Here is a 23559-nt window from a genome sequence, read left to right on the forward strand (position 1 = left end):
CTGCACCCCAACCTGGTGAAAATGAGCTAGTGAATGATGGTGGGGTAGAGCGAGCAACGGAGGGAGAGGGAATGAAGTGAGCAGGAGCGGGGCCTCAGAGAAGGGAAGGGGAAGGGGCAAGAGTGTTTGGCTTTGTGTGATCAGAAAGCTGGCAACCCTACTCAGAATTGCCCCTCAAGCTGTCTCACATTCTCTCCCCCTCCCCCAAGCCCTCACATTCTCTCTCTACTCTCATGTATACCTCTGATAGTCTCTTTCCCCCTCCCAAATACTTCTCAGGGTCTCTCTCCCTTTCCCCCCAATCCCTCTCAGTCTCTGTCCTCCTCATCTCCTCCTTTGGGGCTTCCCTTTCTCCCTCACTGGCCCAGAGTTTCCTGCTCTGCCCCCCTCCCTTCACTTCCCTCTGCCAGCTGCTCTTCTCACCAAGGCCCCTCCCCTGGGTGTGGATGTTGCCGCAGGCTTTGGGTTATCTTCTCCCAGTTCCCCTTTGGGTTCTCCTTCCCTCTCAGTGCGCTCTCCTGTACCCCCACTGCCATGTTCTCTCTCTCCCATCCAGCCACTGTCCTAGTCCTAGCCATGCCAGTGGCTGTTGACCCACAGTGGCTTGTGTGGGGAGAAGGGAGAAGTGCAGCAGTATTGGTGCCCAGGTCAAAGCTACAGGCAGGACCACATGAGAGCAGGGCCCGAGGGACCAGCCAGCATGCATGGGGCTGTGGCCTGGGTCCCTGGGGAAGTCAGAGTGAGTCCAGCCCTATCGCCTCATCCCTCTCATCTCCAAAGTCAGGTACACAGAGCAGGGAGGCAGCACACAGTCCTGTGGCCAAGCAGACAGCCTGAGGCTCCAGGGAACTCTCTTAGCATGAAGATCTTCTCTTCGGAAGCATTTGGAGCTGACTTCTCCTGGCAGGGGCTGGGGAGAAGTAGGCAGGGGCAGTAAGGAAGTGGGACTAGCTGTGTGTGAGTCTTACCTGCTGCCATTCTTGGCTGTGTATTTGTTTCCCCTGTGATTTGGTTTGGGCTGGAACTGGCCCTGATGCAGCAGAGACAGCAGCTGAGAGATTTGCTGTAAGACAGGAAGAGTCTGTTGATTGCATGCAGTCACCACTCAGGATGCTTCCTGTCAGGATGTCCCCTTCTCACTGTGCTGGCTCTTTATAGTGTTTCCTTCTCTTGCAGATGGTTTGGCATTCCCACTTGGAGACTGAAACCGAAAAGTGAGCAAGCAGCCCCCCAGCCTCAAGCCCCAGCGCCTGCTGCCTCTGCACATCCCTCTGACTCCCTTCGCAGCACAGACTCTATTCAACTACACTTACGCTTGGGGAAAACAAACCAGGCATCACTCCCTCTCTATGTGACAACCCCCTCTTCCCACCGAGTTTCCCTGGCCTGTCCCTGCAGTGCTGAACTCAGTCGGGGGGAGGGGGCAGGGATTTTGGTGTGCTGACTGCCCCACTGAGCCCCTGACATGTCCCAGCACTCTCCCAAATTGGCCCCCCCTTTGTGCAGGGTGAGGAGAGGCTGACTCCACCACCCTCCTCCACCACCACCAGAGGCTGTACCCTGGGAATATTTACCCAGACAGAACATGTCAAATTCTTCCCTCAGTGAGCCCTCTACATGCCCAGAGATTCACAGGAGACTGTGAAGGATAATATGGCCCTTCAATCTAACACAGCCGAGAGGCAGCTCCTACCTGAACAGGAGGCGACTCCATAGCAAGTTCTCCCGTGGGGTCCTGCTCTGCAAGTGCCACCATAGACAGCCTCACTAGGCTTCTCAGGAGGTGCTGGTGGGGATGGGCTTCCCTGGGCCCTGGGTCTGTCCTGGCAATTCTCTCTCTCTTCAGAGTCATGTCTGAGGGCTGAGTAGTTGGCAGTGAGAGGTCGCAATTCTCATCTCCCAAAGGCTTCAGCTGTGGCTTCTCTAAGCTTTTGGAGTGAGTTTGTGCATCTTGAAGGCTTGAGCTCTCTTTTGATGCATTTCTTAGCCTGTGTGGGTAGAAGGGTCTGCACTGTATTGCAGGGAGATTGAAGGCATCTTTCTGTTCAGCTGGACCTTTCTGGTTTCTAAGGGTCCTGTACAGTGTTGGGGTTAAATGAAATGGAGTCTGCAGTGGGTCATCCCAGGAACTTTCCTTCAGCAAAGCTTCTTCACAGGAGCGAATTTGCTCAGCCTCACTCTGCACAGCTTGCCTGTTTCTGAGTACAGGGACTAAATATATATCTGTTTTCTGAATGTGTTTGTGGGGCTTCTTGAGCTGCTGATGTCTGTGGGCATCTTCCGCTTCCCTGCAGTTGTAGGCCATGTTATCTTTCTTCTCTCTTTTGCATATAGACACAATTAAAGCCAAAATAAGAAGAAAAGTGCCTAATAGCACAACTAGGCAGATAACAGTCACCATGGATGGGCTCAGCATCTGAGCCTCCTGGGCTGAGTTTGTCAGCTGGTCAAGATGATTTCTGAAACTTAACTGCACAATGGCTTTAGCCTGCAGAGGTGAGTTCCCTTGATCCCTTACCAACACCCCCAATTCCCATTCCCTGCCAATGAGGCTGCTGGCATTGCCGCTGTTGATAAACACCTGCCCTGACAGTGGATCAATGAGAAACAAACTGGCATCATTCCCACTCAGAATATCATAGTGAAGGGCCCCATTCAGGCCAGAATCTGCATCACTGGCAGATATGGTGAATAGCAGGGAAACGTTTGAACTGGGTGTTGGTGTCATGGTGGTTACTGCTGTACCTTGGGGGCTGTCGTTCCCTAGGGATAGCCACAGGCATCCGGTCTGTGCATTGACTAGAACAATGATCCTTGCTTTGCCTCCCACCAGCACTGGCTGCACGATCACTGGGGAATTATCATTCCTATCAAGCAGACTAACCCTAACAGAAACATTAGACACAAGTTTGGGGTGACCCCCATCTTCTGCTGTCACCAGGAATTCCAGACTTGTCATTTGTTCATAATCAAAAGCTCTGAGCGCAAAGATTTCGCCAGTTTTTGAATCAATAGAGACCAAATCTGAAACAAGGAAGTCCTGGATGCTATAAGTGACTTTTCCATTAAAATCTAAGTCAGCATCGTGAGCCTTGACAGTAATCAGATAGGATGGAGGCATATTGTTCTCAGCAATGGTGACATCATATGTAATTCTTTCAAACAGTGGTGGGTTGTCATTGACATCACTGATGCATACAGTGAGGTGTTTCCTCGCGGCTAAGGAGTGGTTCCCATTGTCCTGGACCATTAATGTCAGGTTATATTCTGCCCACCTCTCCCTGTCCAAGATGGCATTGGTCAACAGCATATAAGTGTATCTGTTGGTCCTTTTCAATTTGAAATGCTCAAGTCCTTGACTAAGGTAACAATGCACCTGTCCATTGTTTCCAGAATCAGGATCGCTTACTGTCACCAGAGCAACAAAACTGTCCTTAGGAAGAGCTTCAGATAGCACTGGCACCTGGGCAGCCCAAGTGATGTGCACATCTGGGGCATTGTCGTTGACATCCAGGACCTTGATGAGGATCTTGCAGTGTGCTGGGATAGGGTTGGCTCCAAGATCCCTGGCTTGTACATCTACTTCATAGGTATGGTTTTCTTCATAGTCCAGTGGGCGTCTCAGAACTACACTGCCTGTCTTGGCTTCAATGATGAACATGTTCAACACCTCCAGTGAAGCATGTTTACTGAGTGAGTATTCTACCTCCCCATTGGGACCCTGATCAGGGTCAGTGGCTGTAAGGTTTATAAGAATTGTCCCAGGCAAAGCATCTTCCCAGATTTCCACTGTCAAAGAACTCTCTGCAAACATGGGGCTGTTATCATTGGAGTCTAAAACAATTATCCTAAGTAAGGTTGTGCCTGATTTTGGTGGTTCTCCATGATCAAAGGCAGTCAATACTAGATCAAAACAAGAGTGGAGCTCTCTGTCCACTTCTTTAACAACTACAAGTTCTGCATGTTTAGTTCCATCAGATCCAGAAATTACATCCAAAGCAAAGTGGTCACTAGGTGATAATGAATAAGAGCAGAGGGCATTGGAGCCAGTGTCTGGATCGAGGGCTCGGTCCAGTGGTATCCGTGTTTGTAAAGATGCACTCTCTGATATTTCTAGTTCCAGCTCAGGTTTTGGAAATCGGGGTGCATGATCATTGATGTCCAAGACCTGAATCTCTACGTGGATTAAAGCCAAGTGTGTGGCAGCCAGCACATCAAAAGAGAACAAGCATGGATCATTGTGCCTGCATAACTGCTCTCTGTCCAATCGCCCTGCCGTGCTAAGCAAACCATCTCCAGACCCAACACAGACAGGGAGCTCCTTGGGGAAATGCAACTGCTGGAAGGTCTCTACTGGTTCACTTCTGTCTTTCCAGCCAAAATCCTCAGATAATTTCCCTATCACAGTTCCACTTGGCACTTCTTCTAACACTTTGTATTGCATAGCAAAGGGGGCCACCTCCTGGCAATCCACAAAAAGGAAAAAGTGCCAGCACAACACCAAGAATTGAAGCAGAAAGTGTGACAGCAAAAGCATGCTTCTGAGAAAGCCAACCACACTGTTGCTCAGCCCCAAGACAGATGGCTTTGTCCTCAAAACTTTGCACACCCAGACCAAGCTTAAAGAACCTGCCAATCATTTCTGTTTTCACCCAAGGACAGTCCCATTTCCAGATACCATAAGTGTATGTTACCAGCTGAAGGAGGAACAGAAATCCCAGGCAAATCCAGCTACATTGAGAGAAAATCCCCACCTTCTCCACCAGTGCCTAGAAGAACAGGTAGGAGGATCCAGCTGTTGTCCAGGCTGAAAAACTTCAGTGTAGGGGGAAGAGAGAGGAGTCTTTGCAAATACAGGCTGACTCTGGCAATGCAGACTCCAGTCGGCTGCCTGCCAGCACTGGGAAGCAGAACAGCTGCTGTTTCCTAGGGAAACCCCACCTACAGGAAAAGGGAGGAACAAGAGTGCCAGTACAATGCCTTCCCAGGAGTGGTGAGCTTTGTGGGATTAGCTGCTATGTGGCTCTGGGAAAAGTTTGGATATTCATAGAGTTTAAGGCCAGAAGCAACAATTATGATAATTTTGTCTGACCTCTTGCAGAACACAGGCCAGAGAACCTCAGTCAGTAATTCCTGCATCAAGCCTGTAAGTTCTGTATGAACTACAGCAGATCTTTTAAAAAGACATCCAACCCTGACTTAAAGACTGGAAATGATGGAGAATTGCCTGTGTCACTAGATAAGTTGTTCCAATAGTTAATTCTCACCACTGTTTAAAAATGTATGGCATAAACACATGGAAAAATCTGTGTGGTGCACAAAGTCTGAAACATGCATCTCACCATGCCCCATTGCTGCCATATTCGCCCTGGCCCCTTAAGCCCATCCTGCCAAGCAGTTTCCCTAGCACAACCCCAGGTGTTTCTACCTCGCTGACTCCTCTGTCTGTACCACTGCAATGCCCACTCTTCCCTGTCCCTCCTCTGCTTCTGCCCTTACAGCCTTCCTAGGCATCATTGCCACTGCTGCCCTCTCTTACGCTTGGCTCATCACTACACCTGTCCCACTGTTGTCCCCCCACCCCACACTTCTGAATGCTGATTTTGCCCATCTCACCCTCAGCTTCAGCCTAGTACTGCCCCATTATCCTACCCTGAGTTATCTCTTCCTGGTGTCATGTTAACTTCGACTGCAAACTCTTCAGAGCAGGAACTCTGACTTTAAATACTTTTAAAAGTGTTTCATGGGCATCCCAGGTACTTAATACTACTAATAATTAACCTGCTCTCCCTCGCCTTTGCTCCTGGCACTTAATCTCAAATGCTACCTGGGCATCAGGACACTTGGGTTCTATTGCTGTTTCACAAACTCACTGAGTGACTTTGAGCAGTGCCAAGTAGAGCAGGACAGTTACCTCCTGTTTCTTACGTATGACACTCCTGTTAATACACCCCAGAGTAATCTTAGCCTTTTTTGCAAGTGCAGCAATTGTTGACTCATATTCAATCTGTGATCCACTCTAGCCTCCAGGTCCTTTTCAGCAGTTCTACCATCTAGTGAGTTATTCCCCATTTTGTAGTTGTGCATTTGATTTTTCCTTTGTAAGTGAAGTCTACTTGTTTTTATTGAATTTCATCATGTTGATTTTAGACCAATTCTCTAATTTGTCAAGATAATTTTTAATTCTAATCCTTTCTTCTGTAGCCCAAGGTCCAGTGTGCTTCAACAGCAGCCCTGGGAAATACAAGTTGTGGACTACAAACTGTTGTTGGGAGAACTTCCTGGTTCCTGCCAGGATGTACCCCTTAGAATCAACAGGAAGGAAGTGTTACAATTTCTTGGATTCACTGACTATTACAAGAGATACATCAAAGGCTACTCCAAACTGGCAGCCCCAATATTCAGATTAACTGCAGGTGAAGCCCAGACCAGAAGGAGAAATCAGAGGGGTCCCACTAAGATACTCAGTACTGTTTGGACAGATGAATGTGACCAGGCTTTGACAGAGCTGAAGACAAAGCTGACTACTGCACTAATACTGGGATATGCCGATTACAGCTTACCATTTATACTCCAGACAGACTCATCCACAGAGGGGCTAGGAGCTGTACTGGCTCAGATTCAGTCAGGGAAGGAGAGGGTCATAGTTTATGCCAGCAGGGGCTTAACTCCTTCTGAAAAAAAATATTCCGCCCATAAACTGGAGTTCTTGGCATTAAAATGGGCAGCTGCAGATAAATTTAGAGACTATCAGCTAGGACACTAATTTACAGTACTGACTGACAACAATCCACTGAACTATGTTACTACTACTGCTAAATTGAACGCAACCAGTCAAAGGTGGATGGCAAAGCTGGCAGAGTTCAACTTTGACATAAAGTACCAGCCTGGGAGAAGTAATGCCAATGCTGATAGCCTGTCTTTGTTACCCCGAGAGGAGGTGGCAACAGTTTTGAATGCTGGATGCAATGTGTCCTCCATAGCAACCCAGGGTGAATGCCAAAGGAATGCAATGCAGAGAGCTGAGTCACTCCACAAGCCAGGCATAGAATTGATTCCAGGCCTGCCTAAGAAAGAATTGAGAAGGCTACAGGAAAAGGATGCAGTAATCTCCCACGTAAGGTCCTACCTGCCCAGGCAATGGGCACCCAGTGCCCAGGAGAGGCAGAAGGAAGAAACACCAGTGCTGACATTACTGAATCAATGGAAGCAATTGCAGCTGGTAGAGGGGATCCTTTACAGGAGGACAACAATCCTGGGAGAGGGACAGATCCAACAGGTGGTGCTGCCAGAGAAACTCCAGAGAGAAGTGTTTGAAGCTCTGCACATGGACATGGGATACATGGGCATTGACCATATGGTGGATATCATCCACAGTCGCTGTTATTGGCCAGGCCACCATGCCGGGGTGATGTCTCTCTTGCAAAAGGTGCTGCCTAAGAAAGAGAGGCATCTCTTGTTGGGACAAGAATTCCTAAAGCTCAATTGGGTTCATGATATGTGTTAATGTTTATATTGGTTATATGGTTATCCAATTTCCTTGTTGTGTAAAGAAGCCATTTTGGATTCCAAAATGGAACCCTAGTTTTCAAAATGGACTCCTGGGTCATCTGACCCAACCGTCCCACCCTTTTTGATTTAACTCTTGTAAACAACTTCCAGTTTAGACTGGGGAATGCACAGGGTTTTTGCTTAAGGAGGAATTTTTCCTGCCAAGGAAAATATATAAGGGTGATCAGCACTCACAATCAGGCTGTCCATCTTAGTGGCAGGAGTGCGTGCGTTTTCCTTTTCAGGTCAACTAGATCAGGACCAGTAACATCAACATCATGTTAAGATCTTCTCCTCAAGGGACACCTTAGAGTCCTCTCCTGTGGCTTTACATTAGCCAAGGGATTGTAGGTCCTAAGCAGCCAACATGGCCTGTGATGGGATGTTAGATGGAGTGGGATCTGAGTTACTACAGAGAATTCTTTCCTGGGTATCTGGCTGGTGAATCTTGCCCATATGCTCAGGGTTCAGCTGATCGCCATATTTGGGGTCGGGAAGGAATTTTCCTCCAGGGCAGATTGGAAGAGGCCCTGGGGGTTTTTCTCCTTCTTCTGTAGCATGGGGCATGGGTCACTTGCTGGAGGATTCTCTGCACCTTGAAGTCTTTAAACCATGATTTGAGGACTTCAATAGCTCAGACATAGGTGAGAGGTTTATTGCAGGACTGGGTGGGTGAGATTCTGTGGCCTGTATTGTGCAGGAGGTCAGACTAGATGATCATAATGGTCCCTTCTGACCTTAATATCTATGAATCTATGAAAACACCTCCCCCATAGACTGATGACGGCACTTGAACTGTGAAGAAGGTTGCTATAATCGGCCTCTTATTTGATTACTTACCTTGCGGCCTATGATTTGGCCTAAGGGTTTGTAAGGGGCCAGCTTCATGCCACCTATTGTAATCGCTGTAATTGAATTATTTTTCTCTCACCCCATTTTCCCTTATCCTGTATACCAATCCCCACAATACACTTGTTCCTGTTTGCATCAAGATACTACGACTCCTTATTATTTACAGAACCTACAGGTGAGAGATACTGAGAACGGGAAATGAATAATAAATTTATAGGGTTTATGTCTGCATCTTTCTTTCAATTTTCTGATCCTATCACTCTGAAGGGGAATTTTCTGATCCTATCACTTACCTCAATCCATACGAGTAGGCCCCTGGGGCTAGTGTGCCTCGATTTTCTCACCCTGGAACCATCCTGGGATGTCTTTGTAGTCACTGACCACTTCACTCACTGTGCTCAGGCATACCCTACTCGTGACCAGCAGCATCTACTGTGGCTAAGGTGATGTGGAAACAGTTCATCTGCCACTATAGCATCCCTGAAAGGATACAAAGGGATCAGGTGAGAATTTTTGAAAGTAATCTCCTGGTCCGGTTTTGGAAACTGTTTGGAACTTCAAAGAGCAGAACCACGCCCTGTCACCCTGAAGGGAATGGGACTACTGAGTGGTTCAACCAAACACTCATGAATATGCTGGGAACCCTGCGTCCGGACCAAAAGGTGAACTGGAAGGACTATATTGAGCCCATGACTCATGCCTATAACTTCACCCGGCATGAGTCCACTGGGTTTTCCCCATTCTTCTTAATGTTTGGACGGCACCCAAGATTGAAGGTAGATCTGGCCCTGGGTTCCCCCCACCGGGGAGATGAGAGGGTGGAGGTGGAGGAGTACATCTCCCGGCTAAGGGAATGCCTAGAGAGAGCATATCATCAGGCTGCACAGGCATCTGAAGCCGCCAAACGTCACCAGAAACAGTACTATGACTGCCAAACGCGAGAAGCCCCACTGACTCCTGGAGACAGGGTGCTAGTAGCCAGAGAGAAGAAAGAAAAGGAGTACTTGTGGCACCTTAGAGACTAACCAATTTATTTGAGCATAAGCTCATGAAAGCTTATGCTCAAATAAATTGGTTAGTCTCTAAGGTGCCACAAGTACTCCTTTTCTTTTTGCGAACACGTCTGTTACTCTGAAACCAGAGAGACAGAAATTGGGAGACAGATGGGAACCAATTCCATATATCATGATCAGAAGACAAGGGGACTTGCCTGTCTATGCTGTAGAGCTGGAATCAGGAGGAGGGGAACAGATGATACACTGTAACCAAATTACACCATGCATGTTTCTACCTATCGGTGGAGTCAATCAACCAGCAAGCAGGAAGGTACAAATGGAGGGAGCCAAGCTGGGACTTGAGGGAAACTTCCCATTGGAGGCAGGGAAGGAACTTAGTGGGGGCTCTGTAGATAAACCAGGCTGCTATAGGGGAAAGAAAACCACTGGTGGGTAATGTACACAGGGGATACCTGGGACATGGGGGATGGGCAGTGCAGTGAAGGGGAGCCAGGGTTACACTGTACAGGGTTACAAGACCCAGACTCAGACCATTTTGACTCAGACCCTCAGTACTCTGACCTGGAAGAGCCTGACCAGACCCTGGGGACCGCAGGAGGAAACCCACCAAACTGAGGAGAGTCTGAATGAACTTAATTGGACTGGAGAAGGGCAGACAGAGTGGGATCATATTGGAGCGGTGCCCAGAGATAGTTTACCAGCACCTCGGCGCTCAACAAGACAGCGATGGGCACCTTTCCAGCTCGATTTGGAACAGTAGGCTGCCTGATGAAAGAGGAGCAGAGACCAGGGGTTTGGCCAGTGCTGCTGTGGAGTGACGTGCAACAGGAAGCTCTTGGAAACATTGAAAAAGGGGGTGGCATGTGATATTCAAGCTGAGAGATTTTTGACTAAGGAAAGGGACAAGGTCACCCTTTCAATAAGTGGGGGGAGGGTGTAAGCCCACAGTCCAGTGTGCTTCAACAGCAGCCCTGGGAACTACAAGTTGAGGACTACAAAGTGTGGTTTGTTGGGAGAACTTCCTGGTTCCTGCCAGGATGTAACCTCTTCCCCCCACCAGCAGGAGGTCTCAGCACTGACTGAGCTGGCAGCACGTAACAGGCAAATTGAGAGGAGGCTGCTGGACTGTAATCCTGTTCTATGTTCTTTACAGAATAAAGACTTGTTCCTGGAGGTTTTTCTGAGTGGGTGTCATAACCATACAGCTAAGGGTAGCCTAGAATTCCTCCTTACCTGTAAGGGGTTAAGAAGCTCAAATAACCTGGTTAGCACCTGACCAAAAGGACCAATGGGGAAAGAAGATACTTTCAAATCTTGAGGTGGGGGGGAGGCTTTGTTTTGGTGTGTTCTCTTGGGAAGCAGAGAGGCATCAGGTCAGAAAACTCCTTCTCCTATAAACCATCCTAAAAGTCTCTCATATTACAAAGTGTAAGTAAAAGCCAGGCAAGGCGTGTTAGATTATCTTTTGTTCTGCTTGTGAATTTTTCCTTTGCTGGAGGGAGGTTTATTCATGTTTTTTGTAACTTTGAAACTAAGCCTAGAGGAAGTTCTGCTGTGTTTTTGAATCTTTTGTTACCCTGTAAAGTTATTTTCCATCCTGATTTTACAGAGGTGATTTTTACTTTTTTTTTTAAATAAAATCCTTCTTTTAAGAACCTGAGTGATTTCTCTATTGTCCTAAGACCCAGGGGTTTGGGTCTGTGATCACTTTGTAACCAATTGGTTAGGATATTATTCTCAAGCTTCCCCAGGAAAGGGGGTGTGAGGGCTTGGGGGGATATTTTGGGGGAATAGGAACTCCAAGTGGTCCTTTCCCTGATTCTTTGTTAAATCACTTGCTGGTGGCAGCGTACGTCCAAGGGCAAAGAATTTGTGCCTTGGGGAAGTTTTAACCTAAGCTGGTAGAAATAAGCTTAGGGGTTCTTTCATGTGGGTCCCCACATCTGTCATGCTGGTCCCCACATCTGGGGGGAGGGATAGCTCAGTGGTTTGAGTATTGGCCTGCTAAACCCAGAGTTGTGAGTTCAATCCTTGAGGGGGCCATTTAAGGATCTGGGGCAAAAACTGGGGATTGGTTCTGCTTGGAGCAGGGAGTTGGACTAGATGACCTCCTGAGGTCCTTTCCAACCCTATGATTCTATGATCTGTACCCTAGATTTCAGAGTGGGGAGGGAACCCTGACAGTGGGTCTGGTCTTGAGGTGAACACACACTAACACACAACACAGAGCACACAAAGGAGCCTCAGGCCCAGTTTACCAAAGTTGTGTAAAAAGTCACAAGGGAAGCTTCCCCTATCTTGAACAACCTCATACTGGGCCAGTGAACAGAAGATGGGGCTACACTTCCAAAGTACTTTCAAGCTCTCCCACCTTGGTGTCATCCATAGATTTTCTAAGCATACGCTCCACTCCAGCTGGGAGGAAGAATTTAATCAAAAATGGGAGTGGTAAGTGGGAATCATTTATGAATACCTTACGAGTTGCCCAAAGCCACAATTCCACAATTGAGGAAGACAGTTGACCTGGTCAAAAAAAACTGACCTGAGTTAGAGGTGAGGTAAAGGCAGCTATAAAAAATAATATATAACAAATGGGAAGTTGATAGTAATGTATATAAATCAGAAGTTAGGAAATGTAGAAAATTGATAAGGGAAACAAAAGGACACAAGGAAAAATCTATGAGAAAGAGTTTTTAAAAATATATTAGGAACAAAAAGAATCCTGACAACAGTACTCGTCCATTACTACTTGGAAATGGTAGACTTATCAATAATGCAGAAGTGTTCAATAAATATTTCTGTTCTGTATTTTGGGAAAAGACAGATGATGTGGTTTCATAATATGGTGACAATAACACTCTTTCAATTCCACTGTTCTCTCTAGAGGATGCTAAATGGAAGCTACTAAAGTTAGACATTTTTAAATCAACAGGTCCAGATAACTTACATCCCAAGAGTTTTAAAAGAACTGTTTGGGAGCTCACTGGACCATTAATGCTGATTTTCAATAAGACTGGAAAAAAGCTAACATGGTGCCACTTTTATAAAAGAGTAAATGGGATGATCCGGCAAATTAGAGGCCTATCAGCCTCACATTGATCCCATGCAAAATAATCATACAATCACAGAATCATAGAATATAATGAAGCAGCTGATACAGAATGAGATTGATAAAGAATTTAAAGAGGATAATGTAATTAATGGAAATTAACATGGGTTTGTGGAAAATAGATTCTGTCAAACTAACTCGATATTTTTTATGAGATTATACATTTGGTTAATAAAAATAATAGTGTTGTTATAACATACTTAGACCAGTAAGGTGTTTCACTTGGTACTACATGACATTTTGATTAAAAAACTAGAATGATATCAAATGAACTTGGCACACATTAAATGGACTAAAACGTGGCTAACTGATAGATAGCAATATGTAATTGTAAATATTTTTATCAATGACCTGAAAGAAAGCATAAAATCATCACTAATAAAGTTTGCAGATGACGCAAAAATTGAAGGAGTGGTAAATAATGAAGACAGGTCACTGATTCAAAGTAATCTGGATCACTTGGTAAATGGGGTGCAAGCGAACAATAGGAATTTTAATATGGGTAAACGTAAATATATACACCTAGGAACAAAGAATGCAGGCCACACTTACAGAATGGGGATTATATCCTGGGAAGCAGTGACTCTGAAAAAAATTTGGTGGTCATGGTGAATAATCAGCTGAACATGAGCTCCCAGTGTGATGCTGTGGCCAAAAGAGCTAATGCAATCCTGGGATGCATAAACAGAAATCTCAAGTAGGAGTAAAGAGGTTATTTTACCTTTGTGTTTTGCACTGGTGTGACCACTGATGGAATCCTCTGTCCAGTTCTGGTGCCCACAATTCAAGAAGCAGGTTGATTGCAGAGGGTTCAGAGAAAAGCCACAAGCATGATTAAAGTATTAGAGATCATGTCGTACAGTGATAGACTCAAAGAGCTCAATATGTTTAGCTTAACAAAGAGAAGTTTAAGGAGTAACTTGATCACAGTCTGTAACTATCTACATTGGGAACAAATATTTAATAATGGGCTCTTTAGTCTATCAGAGAAAAGTCTAACAGGATCCAATGGCTGGATGTTGAAACTAGACAAATTCAGATTGGAAATAAGGTGTAAAAGGTGTAAGGTGAGAGTAATTAACCATTGGAACAGTTTACCAAGGTTTGTGGTGGATTCTCTATCCCTAACAATTTAAAAATCAAGACTGGATGTTTTTCTAAAAGATCTGCTCTAGAAATTATTTTGGGGAAGTTCTCTGGCTTGTGTTATACAGGAGGTCAGACGATCACAATGGTCCTTCTGACCCTGGAATTTATTAATCTATTTATTATCCAAGACATTAATGGAAATTTTGAATAGTATCAGACTCAGGACAGATCCCTGTGGGACCCCACTAGATAAGATTAAGATTCACGATGTGACGGAGAGACTGCCGAGACTCATCAAGCCCTCGGATCGCTACCCCTTCCTGCTTCTCCACGTGGGCACCAATGATACTGCCAAGAATGACCTTGAGCGGATTACTGTGGACTACGTGGCTCTGGGAAGAAGGATAAAGGAGTTTGAGGCGCAAGTGGTGTTCTCGTCCACCCTCCCCATGGAAGGAAAAGGCCGGGGTAGGGACCGTCGAATCGTGGAAGTCAACCAATGGCTACGCAGGTGGTGTCGGAGAGAAGGCTTTGGATTCTTTGACCATGGGATGGTGTTCCATGAAGGAGGAGTGCTGGGCAGAGATGGGCTCCACCTAACGAAGAGAGGGAAGAGCATCTTTGCGAGCAGGCTGGCTAACCTAGTGAGGAGGGCTTTAAACTAGGTTCACTGAGGGAAGGAGACCAAAGCCCTGAGGTAAGTGTGAAACTGGGATACCGGGAGGAAGCACAGGCAGGAACGTTTGTGAGGGGAGGGCTCCTACCTCATACTGAGAATGGGGGGCGATCAGCAGGTTATCTCAAGTGCCTATATACAAATGCACAAAGCCTTGGAAACAAGCAGGAGGGCTTTAAACTAGGTTCACCGGGGGAAGGAGACCAAAGCCCTGAGGTAAGTGGGAAAGTGGGATACCGGGAGGAAGCACAGACAGGAATGTCTGTGAGGGGAGGGCTCCTACCTCATACTGAGAATGAGGGGCGATCAGCAGGTTATCTCAAGTGCCTATATACAAATGCACAAAGCCTTGGAAACAAGCAGGGAGAACTGGAGGTCCTGGTGATGTCAAGGAATTATGACGTGATTGGAATAACAGAGACTTGGTGGGATAACTCACATGACTGGAGTATAAACTGTTCAGGAAGGACAGGCAGGGCAGAAAAGGTGGGGGAGTAGCACTGTATGTAAGGGAGCAGTATGACTGCTCAGAGCTCCGGTATGAAACTGCAGAAAAACCTGAGTGTCTCTGGATTAAGTTTAGAAGTGTGAGCAACAAGAGTGATGTAGTGGTGGGAGTCTGCTATAGACCACCGGATCAGGGGGATGAGGTGGATGAGGCTTTCTTCCAGCAACTCGCAGAAGCTACTAGATCGCACGCCCTGGTTCTCATGGGTGACTTTAATCTTCCTGATATCTGCTGGGAGAGCACTACAGCGGTGCATAGACAATCCAGGAAGTTTTTGGAAAATGTAGGGGACAATTTCCTGGTGCAAGTGCTGGAGGAACCAACTAGGGGCAGAGCTCTTCTTGACCTGCTGCTCACAAACCGGGAAGAATTAGTGGGGGAAGCAAAAGTGGATGGGAATCTGGGAGGCAGTGACCATGAGTTGGTTGAGTTCAGGATCCTGACACAGGGAAGAAAGGAGAGCAGCAGAATACGGACCCTGGACTTCAGGAAAGCAGACTTCGACTCCCTCAGGGAACTGATGGGTAGGATCCCCTGGGGGACTAACATGAAGGGGAAAGGAGTCCAGGAGAGCTGGCTGTATTTCAAGGAATCCCTATTGAGGTTACAGGGACAAACCATCCCGATGTGTCGAAAGAATAGTAAATATGGCAGGCGACCAGCTTGGCTTAACGGAGAAATCCTTGCGGATCTTAAACATAAAAAAGAAGCTTACAAGAAGTGGAAGATTGGACAAATGACCAGGGAAGAGTATAAAAATATTGCTCGGGCATGTAGGAATGAAATCAGGAGGGCCAAATCACACCTGGAGCTGCAGCTAGCAAGAGATGTTAAGAGTAACAAGAAGGGTTTCTTCAGGTATGTTAGCAACAAGAAGAAAGTCAAGGAAAGTGTGGGCCCCTTACTGAATGAGGGAGGCAACCTAGTGACAGAGGATGTGGAAAAAGCTAATGTACTCAATGCTTTTTTTGCCTCTGTCTTCACGAACAAGGTCAGCTCCCAGACTACTGCACTGGGCAGCACAGCATGGGGAGGAGGTGACCAGCCCTCTGTGGAGAAAGAAGTGGTTCGGGACTATTAAGAAAAGCTGGACGAGCACAAGTCCATGGGGCCGGATGCGCTGCACCCGAGAGTGCTAAAGGAGTTGGTGGATGTGATTGCAGAGCCATTGGCCATTATCTTTGAAAACTCATGGCGACTGGGGGAGAACCCGGAGGACTGGAAAAAGGCTAATGTAGTGCCCATCTTTTAAAAAGGGAAGAAGGAGGATCCTGGGAACTACAGGCCAGTCAGCCTCACCTCAGTCCCTGGAAAAATCATGGAGCAGGTCCTCAAGGAATCAATCCTGAAGCACTTACACGAGAGGAAAGTGATCAGGAACAGTCAGCATGGATTCACCAAGGGAAGGTCATGCCTGACTAATCTAATCGCCTTCTATGATGAGATTACTGGTTCTGTGGATGAAGGGAAAGCAGTGGATGTATTGTTTCTTGACTTTAGCAAAGCTTTTGACACGGTCTCCCACAGTATTCTTGTCAGCAAGTTAAAGAAGTATGGGCTGGATGAATGCACTATCAGGTGGGTAGAAAGTTGGCTAGATTGTCGGGCTCAACGGGTAGTGATCAATGGCTCCATGTCTAGTTGGCAGCCGGTATCAAGTGGAGTGCCCCAAGGGTCGGTCCTGGGGCCGGTTTTGTTCAATATCTTCATAAATGATCTGGAGGATGGTGTGGATTGCACTCTCAGCAAATTTGTGGATGATACTAAACTAGGAGGAGTGGTAGATACGCTGGAGGGCAGGGATAGGATGCAGAGGGACCTAGACAAATTGGAGGATTGGGCCAAAGGAAATCTGATGAGGTTCAACAAGGATAAGTGCAGGGTCCTGCACTTAGGACGGAAGAACCCAATGCACCGCTACAGACTACGGACCGAATGGCTAGGCAGCAGTTCTGCGGAAAAGGACCTGGGGTGACAGTGGATGAGAAGCTGGATATGAGTCAACAGTGTGCCCTTGTTGCCAAGAAGACCAATGGCATTTTGGGACGTATAAGTAGGGGCATAGCCAGCAGATCGAGGGACGTGATCGTTCCCCTCTATTTGACATTGGTGAGGCCTCATCTGGAGTACTGTGTCCAGTTTTGGGCCCCACACTACAAGAAGGATGTGGATAAATTGGAAAGAGTCCAGCGAAGGGCAACAAAAATGATCAGGGGTCTGGAACACATGACTTATGAGGAGAGGCTGAGGGAACTGGGATTGTTTAGTCTGCAGAAGAGAAGAATGAGGGTGGATTTGATAGCTGCTTTCAACTACCTGAGAGGTAGTTCCAGAGAGGATGGTTCTAGACTATTCTCAGTGGTAGAAGAGGACAGGACAAGGAGTAATGGTCTCAAGTTGCAGTGGGGGCGGTTTAGGTTGGATATTAGGAAAAACTTTTTCACTAGGAGGGTGGTGAAACACTGGAACGCGTTACCTAGGGAGGTGGTAGAATCTCCTTCCTTAGAAGTTTTTAAGGTCAGGCTTGACAAAGCCCTGGCTGGGATGATTTAATTGGGGATTGGTCCTGCTTTGAGCAGGGGGTTGGACTAGATGACCTCCTGAGGTCCCTTCCAACCCTGATATTCTATGATTCTATGATTCTATGTCCTCCCAGTTTGACAGTGGGCAACTGATAACTACACTTTGGGTATGGTCTTTCAACAAGGTACACACTCACTTTATACAAATTTCATCTAGCCCATATCCCTAGTTTGCTTAAGAGAATGTCACATGGGACTGTGATCGTAAGTACCTAAGAAATCACTGATTTTTAGTTCTGTGATCAGTTCCCTTTAATCTGTCAAGATGAGGTCTGATATATAATTCCTCTGTGTTGGGTACAACACATTTTGAGTTCGGAAATTATCATCAATAATATTTAGAAACGATGAGGATATTTTATTACTGGCAGGATGAGCTATCCAGTTTATATCACTCATATTTAAGCCCCCCATGATAATGCAGTTTTTTTCCCTATACATCATAGTTAGATGCTTAAGAAGCCATGCATCTGTTCCCCAGTGTGATATGATGATCTGGGGGAAACATTAACTTCTACCCCATCTTAGCATTAGCTGTTAGAAGGAAAGAGTTGTGAACTCCTGGTTCACTAACTTACAAGTGTTCAAGTGAGTCATTTTCACTTACCTTAATAATTTATGTGAATTCCCTCTCCCTGCCAAAGCCACACCTTTTAGGTTCAGTAATTAATCCAGGTCTAATTCAATTACTCCACAGAATGAAGTTATAAACTCTACTATTCTAATGTCTGTCTCCAAGTAACTACCAGTTTTTGTTTCCCACCCTTATGTACAGTTCTGCTGGACCGTGTTATTGAGTGCCATCAAGTGGGTCTTTGATCACAGACCTGGTTAAAGCAGATGGCTGTGATTAGAACTCTTCATCCAGGTTAAATGGAAGGAGCAATTAAATGCCCCTTCATGTAGTGAGAGCTGGAAATAGAAGCCTCCACCTAACATACTGAACCACATGGCAAAACCTGAGGAAGAACTAACCCAGGGACAATACAAGTGATTTCCTTGGGACTGGGGTCTGGTCTACACTACAGACCAATATCGGTATACCTATGTCGCTCTTGAGGTGTGAAAAATCCACACCCCTGAGCGACGTGATTATACTGAGCTAACACCCCTCCCCCACGCAGACAGTACTATGTCAGTGGAAGAGCTTCTCCCACCAACATAAACTACCGCCCCTTGGAGAAGTAGATTAACTATGCTACAGCAGGGCAGCTGCACCGATGCAGTGTTTCAAGTGTAGACTTGCCCTGGTTGAAAATGCAGGAGATAAAGAACTATTTGATAAGCTGTGTGAGAGAGAGTGATTGAAAGCCAGAAAAGGCCTCTGAGGCATGGGGCATGGGGCTGGGCCAGTGATGAGGATTTTGGGGTGCAGCAGGCAGGCTGCCCCAGGGCTGGGACCAGAGAGGAGGACTCCCTCCAGCCCTCTCCCCACTGGCAGCAGTGAGCTCTGGGGGAGAAGGAGGCCCCCTCCCTGCCCCCCCAGGCACGACACTTACCCAAGCCCTCCCAGGCTGCTGCTCAGGAGGTCCAGTCAGGATAAGCCCCTCCCCCTCTGAGTCACCTGCCGGGGCGGGGCTTCCATGCACCTCCTCCCCTCCTCCCTCCGCAGGCGCAGCAGCCGCCTCAGTCTGCCCCCAGCGCCTCTCCCTTGCAGCCAGCCCCAGCAACGGCTGGCAAGGGAACACAGGGCAGAGCTGAAGGGGGCAGCCACCCGCTGCCTATGGCAGGCAGGGACACTCGGAGGGAGATGCACAGGGGCAGCCCGGCCCCAAACATTGTGGAGCCAGGCCCCCCGGGCCCTGAATTTGTAGGAGCCCGGACCCCACGGGCCCATACAACTCACCATCCCGTGGGTAAGATCTGAAATATTCATTAACCTGGGAGGTTAATGTGTCTGATCCTTTGGGATTGGTAGAACTTTTTTATATGATGACTAAGATTTTCAGTAATCCTCATCGTATTTGACTTGGGTGTCTGGGTGGAGGCCTCAGGCTGGATTGCTTCAAGGGAACTGTGTTGTTGGCTTCTGGGTAACCACTGAGGTATTTTGTACTCGTTTGGTAAATCTAACTATTGGAATATCCACGAACTTTGGAGATTGCCTCCCCCATTCTTTGCAGTTCACCCTAAATGAGTGACCTCAGTTAGCTCCCCTGGGACTGCAGTCACAAGGCCTGTGTACATTCCTTGTAAGTAAATAAATTCCTCCTCCGAAAGGAATCAATCTGGCAAGGTCCCGCCCCCCAGCTAACCACTCAGGTCAAAGGGGCAACTGACTTTTCTGGGCATCCTAGTGATCTGCCACACTGTGTTTGGGAGATACACTGTCACCTCATTAGGTCTGGTTGTAATTAGGAAACATTGCTGTGTCTCAACATGGTTGTCAACAATGCAGTTCGCTGATATGATGCTCTCCATGGTAAATGTGGACCAGGGCAAAGCACCTTCAGGCTCATCAGTGCCAACCATGTGTAGACCCAGAGAGTTGAGGGTACTCATATCCCAGCCACCAAATATGCCTGGCTACATTGTTTATGGGACAGAGGCTTTGTGAGTGTCCTGTGTTATCTGGTAGGCTGGTGCAGTCCCGGGAGTGCACACAGCCTGCTCTTGCAGGCTTCTTACTGGTACAGCTCTTAACTGAAACCATGACCATGTGGGAAGGCGCCTCAGGACCAGGCCACCTTTTCCTAACAGATCTTTGGGGTTTCTGATTCTGGGCTTCCTCGTTATTTCCCATCCCCCTTGTCTTCCTCTGACACGCTAGCTAGATGCTGTCCCATGTCTGCCTCCTCTGACAAGGGCATCCATGGTGATGCTGTGTCACATCCAACCCACCAGGCACATCCTCTGATCTTCTTGGTTGATCTCCTGCATAGGAGGCAGGTGCGGGGGGACCCCTAGGCTTGAGTTGAGGCTCCTGGGACAGCTGTACTGAGAAAACAGGACAGCTGGTAAGGGAGTACATCACTCATTTTAAGGAGAATATATAAGTTAGTCCAACAGAATCTTAAAAACCGTCAAGAAAGTCAGAAAGTTTCATCTGATCAGCCTGCTGAAGAAAGATCATTTGATATTGGTGATTTGGTGTTAGTGCTGATCCCTGTGAGGACAAACAAAATGCAGGCTTATTGGGAAGGACTTTCTGAGGTGTTTGAAAGTGAATGGAATCACATATGATATAAGGAAGCCCAATAGCAGAGGAGCTGTGCAAACAATGTGTATCAATAGATTAAAACCTTACCATGAAAGGGAGATGGCAGTAAATATGATTTATAGTGGCTGATGCCTTATCGAGACTGGGAGAGCCCTGACGTATATTCAGGAGCATCAGTGACACCCCTTCATACATCAGTTTTGTGTTGAGAGTGTGATGCTGGCAGACCAGGTGCCAGCTCATGTCAAAACCCCAAGCCAATTCACTTTTATATTAGTATAGATCAAAGTGATTGTTAAACATAGAAGCGTGTATTTGGTATTTAAACTTCAGGAAAACTAGTGGATATTACTTGCGCTGTTTTCACTTATTTGTATCCCATTATAATGTAGTAGCAAATATTTACACTGGGTATACTCCTGTAACTAAATAACCGACCACAGCAGAAAGAAGTCTTGGGGAATGCAAATGAAGAACTCTAACAGAAAAGTCCTAATTTCAAAGCAAGTGGTCATTGTGTGAGATGATTGCAGGTCAAAGAGTCAAAATGCACTCCTCACTGTCCGTCATCAAAGGAAAAAACCCATGTGGGTGGTGACCCTGCAGCTTGTTTTCTGTGAGAAAAAGCTATAAATATGGATTCAAGGAAAGATCCTTCATCTCTGGACTGTTTGGACTCTTACAGGAAAGTGTACCAGATGCAAAGTGGAGATCTTCAGGGACAAACTGGGAACCCTGAAAAGACTTCTGGGAAACTGGCAGTTTATTACATCACTGCCACCATTTGGAATTACAAACTGCAACTCACCTCTGCATATATTTTACCTGCTTTAACCTCTCAATAACTCTCACTTCCTTAGGTAATATATATAGCCCTACCAAATTTATGGTCCATTTTGGTCAATTTCACAGCCACAAGATTTAAAAAATTGTAAATTTCATGATTTCAGCTATTTAAATCTGAAATTTCACTGTGTTGTAATTGTAGGGGTCCTGACCTAAGTTTCCTCTAAGCTGCATGGCCAGGTGGCCACCCAGCAAGCTATCAAGTGCCACACACTTCAGGTGTCCCTCTGCCCATTGCCGTGCTGCTCCTGCCCTCTGCCTTAGAGCTGTTCCAGGTAGCCTCCTGTTTGCTATGCAGAGCAGGGGGAAGACGACGCTGATGTCAGGGTGTCCCCCTCCCGCCACCCCTGTATCCCATCTCTGAAAAGTTGTGGGGGGGAGGAGAAATGCGACAAGGCTCATGAATGGGACAGAGGGAGCTTGCTGGTGACTGCTGCTGCTGTGTCTGCTTTGAGTGCCAATCTACTTAAAAGGACAATGTACAGCAGCAAATCATAGGGCTGAAAAGAAACAGTAGTGCCCAGGATTGTAGTAAGGCTCCACCATTTGGGCTGCATTTTGCCATCATCTGCGCTTTAATTAAAACAATTCCTGAGTTTCTATCTTTTTCCATTGTGAATACAGAGTGGACGTGATCGTTCCCCTCTATTCAACACTGGTGAGGCCTCATCTGGAGTACTGTGTCCAGTTTTGGGCCCCACACTACAAGAAGGATGTGGAAAAATTGGAAAGAGTCCAGTGGAGGGCAACGAAAATCATTAGGGGGCTGGAACACATGAGTTATGAGGAGAGGCTGAGGGAACTGGGGATGTTTAGTCTACGGAAGAGAAGAATGAGGGGGGATTTGATAGCTGCTTTCAACTACCTGAAAGGGGGTTCCAAAGAGGATGGCTCTAGACTGTTCTCAGTGGTAGCAGATGACAGAACGAGGAGTAATGGTCTCAATTTGCAGTGGGGGAGATTTAGGTTGGATATTAGGAAAAACTTCTTCACTGGGAGGGTGGTGAAACACTGCAATGCGTTATCTAGGGAGGTGGTGGAAGCTCCTTCCTTAGAAGTTTTTAAGGTCAGGCTTGACAAAGCCCTGGCTGGGATGATTTAGTTGGGGATCGGTCCTGCTTTGAGCAGGGGGTTGGACTAGATGACCTCCTGAGGTCCCTTCCAACCCTGATATTCTATGATTCTATGATTCATAACACTGTAAATTGATGTGTAAACACTCGAGTGACAGTAACTTCCACAGACCTGCCTCTTGTGGTGAGAGAGGGCTGGGTCCTCTGTAGAATTTTAAAAGGGCCCCTTTCAGTGAGGAATGTGTTCTGGGAGATGTGTTCTCCCACCCTGGATCCATGTTACCCGGGACTGGGGCAATGGCTTGACTTCTCTATCAGCGCGCAGCTCAGTGTCGGAGCTGTCACTCAGCCAGGACTCCACACTTTGGGCATACGGATACTTTCTTTAAATTTTAGTCCAATCGCTATAACTCAGCATGGGAAGAAGCCGCTCCACTTCTCCCAGAACTCAAGGGGATACTGTATATACACACTTCCTCCTCAATATCATTCTCCTGTGCCCATGTGTACACACTGGGGCTTTAAGGAAAAGCACCATATAGCGTAAGAGTTAGCAATACTGATTACCTGAAGGAAGTCCCAGGGCAGCTGCAGTCCACTGTGGAGTCCTGCCAGGCTGTGAAAATACTTAAAGGGGAAACGCATGTCTCTGTCTCTCTCTCTCACACACACACACTGTGTCTCTGTCACACACACACACAAACTGTCTTTCACACTCACCTCCCAGCACATAGTTGTATTATTGAGGTTGTTGTTACTTCTTGATACTTCCTGCAATGCACATACATCCTCTGTGATTTTATTCTTTCAAAGTGCTGTTATTTGAGGTTTTTGACTGGTCTATGTATTTCATAATTTTTATTTCTCTCTTATGCTTAAATTTAATTCTTTGAGTACTGATTTATAAAATGCCTAACCTGTCCTGGCTGGAGTAATTATCCTCATGGTAACTTTTTTAAAATATAGTGTGACAAAGTTCCTCCTCTGCCTTGGTAGGTCCTGCACTTATTGGCGGATTTGCTCGCTTCAGAGATTCACAGCAGCCCTCAGTTTGGTCACTTTTTTGCTCGTGGCTCAAACCTGCCATTCACTCAGCT

General features: G+C 46.7%; 2 protein-coding genes and 1 long non-coding RNA gene across 4 annotated transcripts in view; 2 read left to right on the forward strand and 1 right to left on the reverse strand.

The window, feature by feature from the left end:
* DELE1 (DAP3 binding cell death enhancer 1) overlaps positions 1-1604 on the forward strand; it is a 73388-nt gene extending 71784 nt beyond the window's left edge. Inside the window, exon 13 of the mRNA XM_074960819.1 lies at positions 1177-1604. The gene's annotated coding sequence lies outside the window, so the exon portion shown is untranslated. The remainder of the gene's footprint in view (positions 1-1176) is intronic.
* The window catches only part of PCDH12 (protocadherin 12), a 33483-nt gene extending 28663 nt beyond the window's left edge, over positions 1-4820 (reverse strand). Inside the window, exons 1-2 of the mRNA XM_074960817.1 lie at positions 1694-4820; positions 969-1063 (exon numbers count right to left, since the gene is read on the reverse strand). Coding sequence (XP_074816918.1) covers positions 969-1063; positions 1694-4537 — 2939 coding nt within the window. The 5' untranslated portion in view covers positions 4538-4820. The remainder of the gene's footprint in view (positions 1-968; positions 1064-1693) is intronic.
* Positions 1742-10959, forward strand: LOC141992132 (uncharacterized). 2 transcript variants are annotated; one of them, XR_012640533.1, is made up of 4 exons: positions 1748-2496; positions 3394-3693; positions 4118-4781; positions 6205-10959. It is a non-coding gene; the product is annotated as an uncharacterized LOC141992132 (long non-coding RNA). The 2 variants fall into 2 exon arrangements; XR_012640532.1 differs by having other exon boundaries at positions 1742-2496; positions 3394-4781.
* Positions 10960-23559: the final 12600 nt, after the last annotated feature.

The sequence above is a fragment of the Natator depressus genome, chromosome 8 (assembly GCF_965152275.1).
Source record: "Natator depressus isolate rNatDep1 chromosome 8, rNatDep2.hap1, whole genome shotgun sequence".
Classification (NCBI taxonomy): Eukaryota; Metazoa; Chordata; order Testudines; family Cheloniidae; genus Natator; species Natator depressus.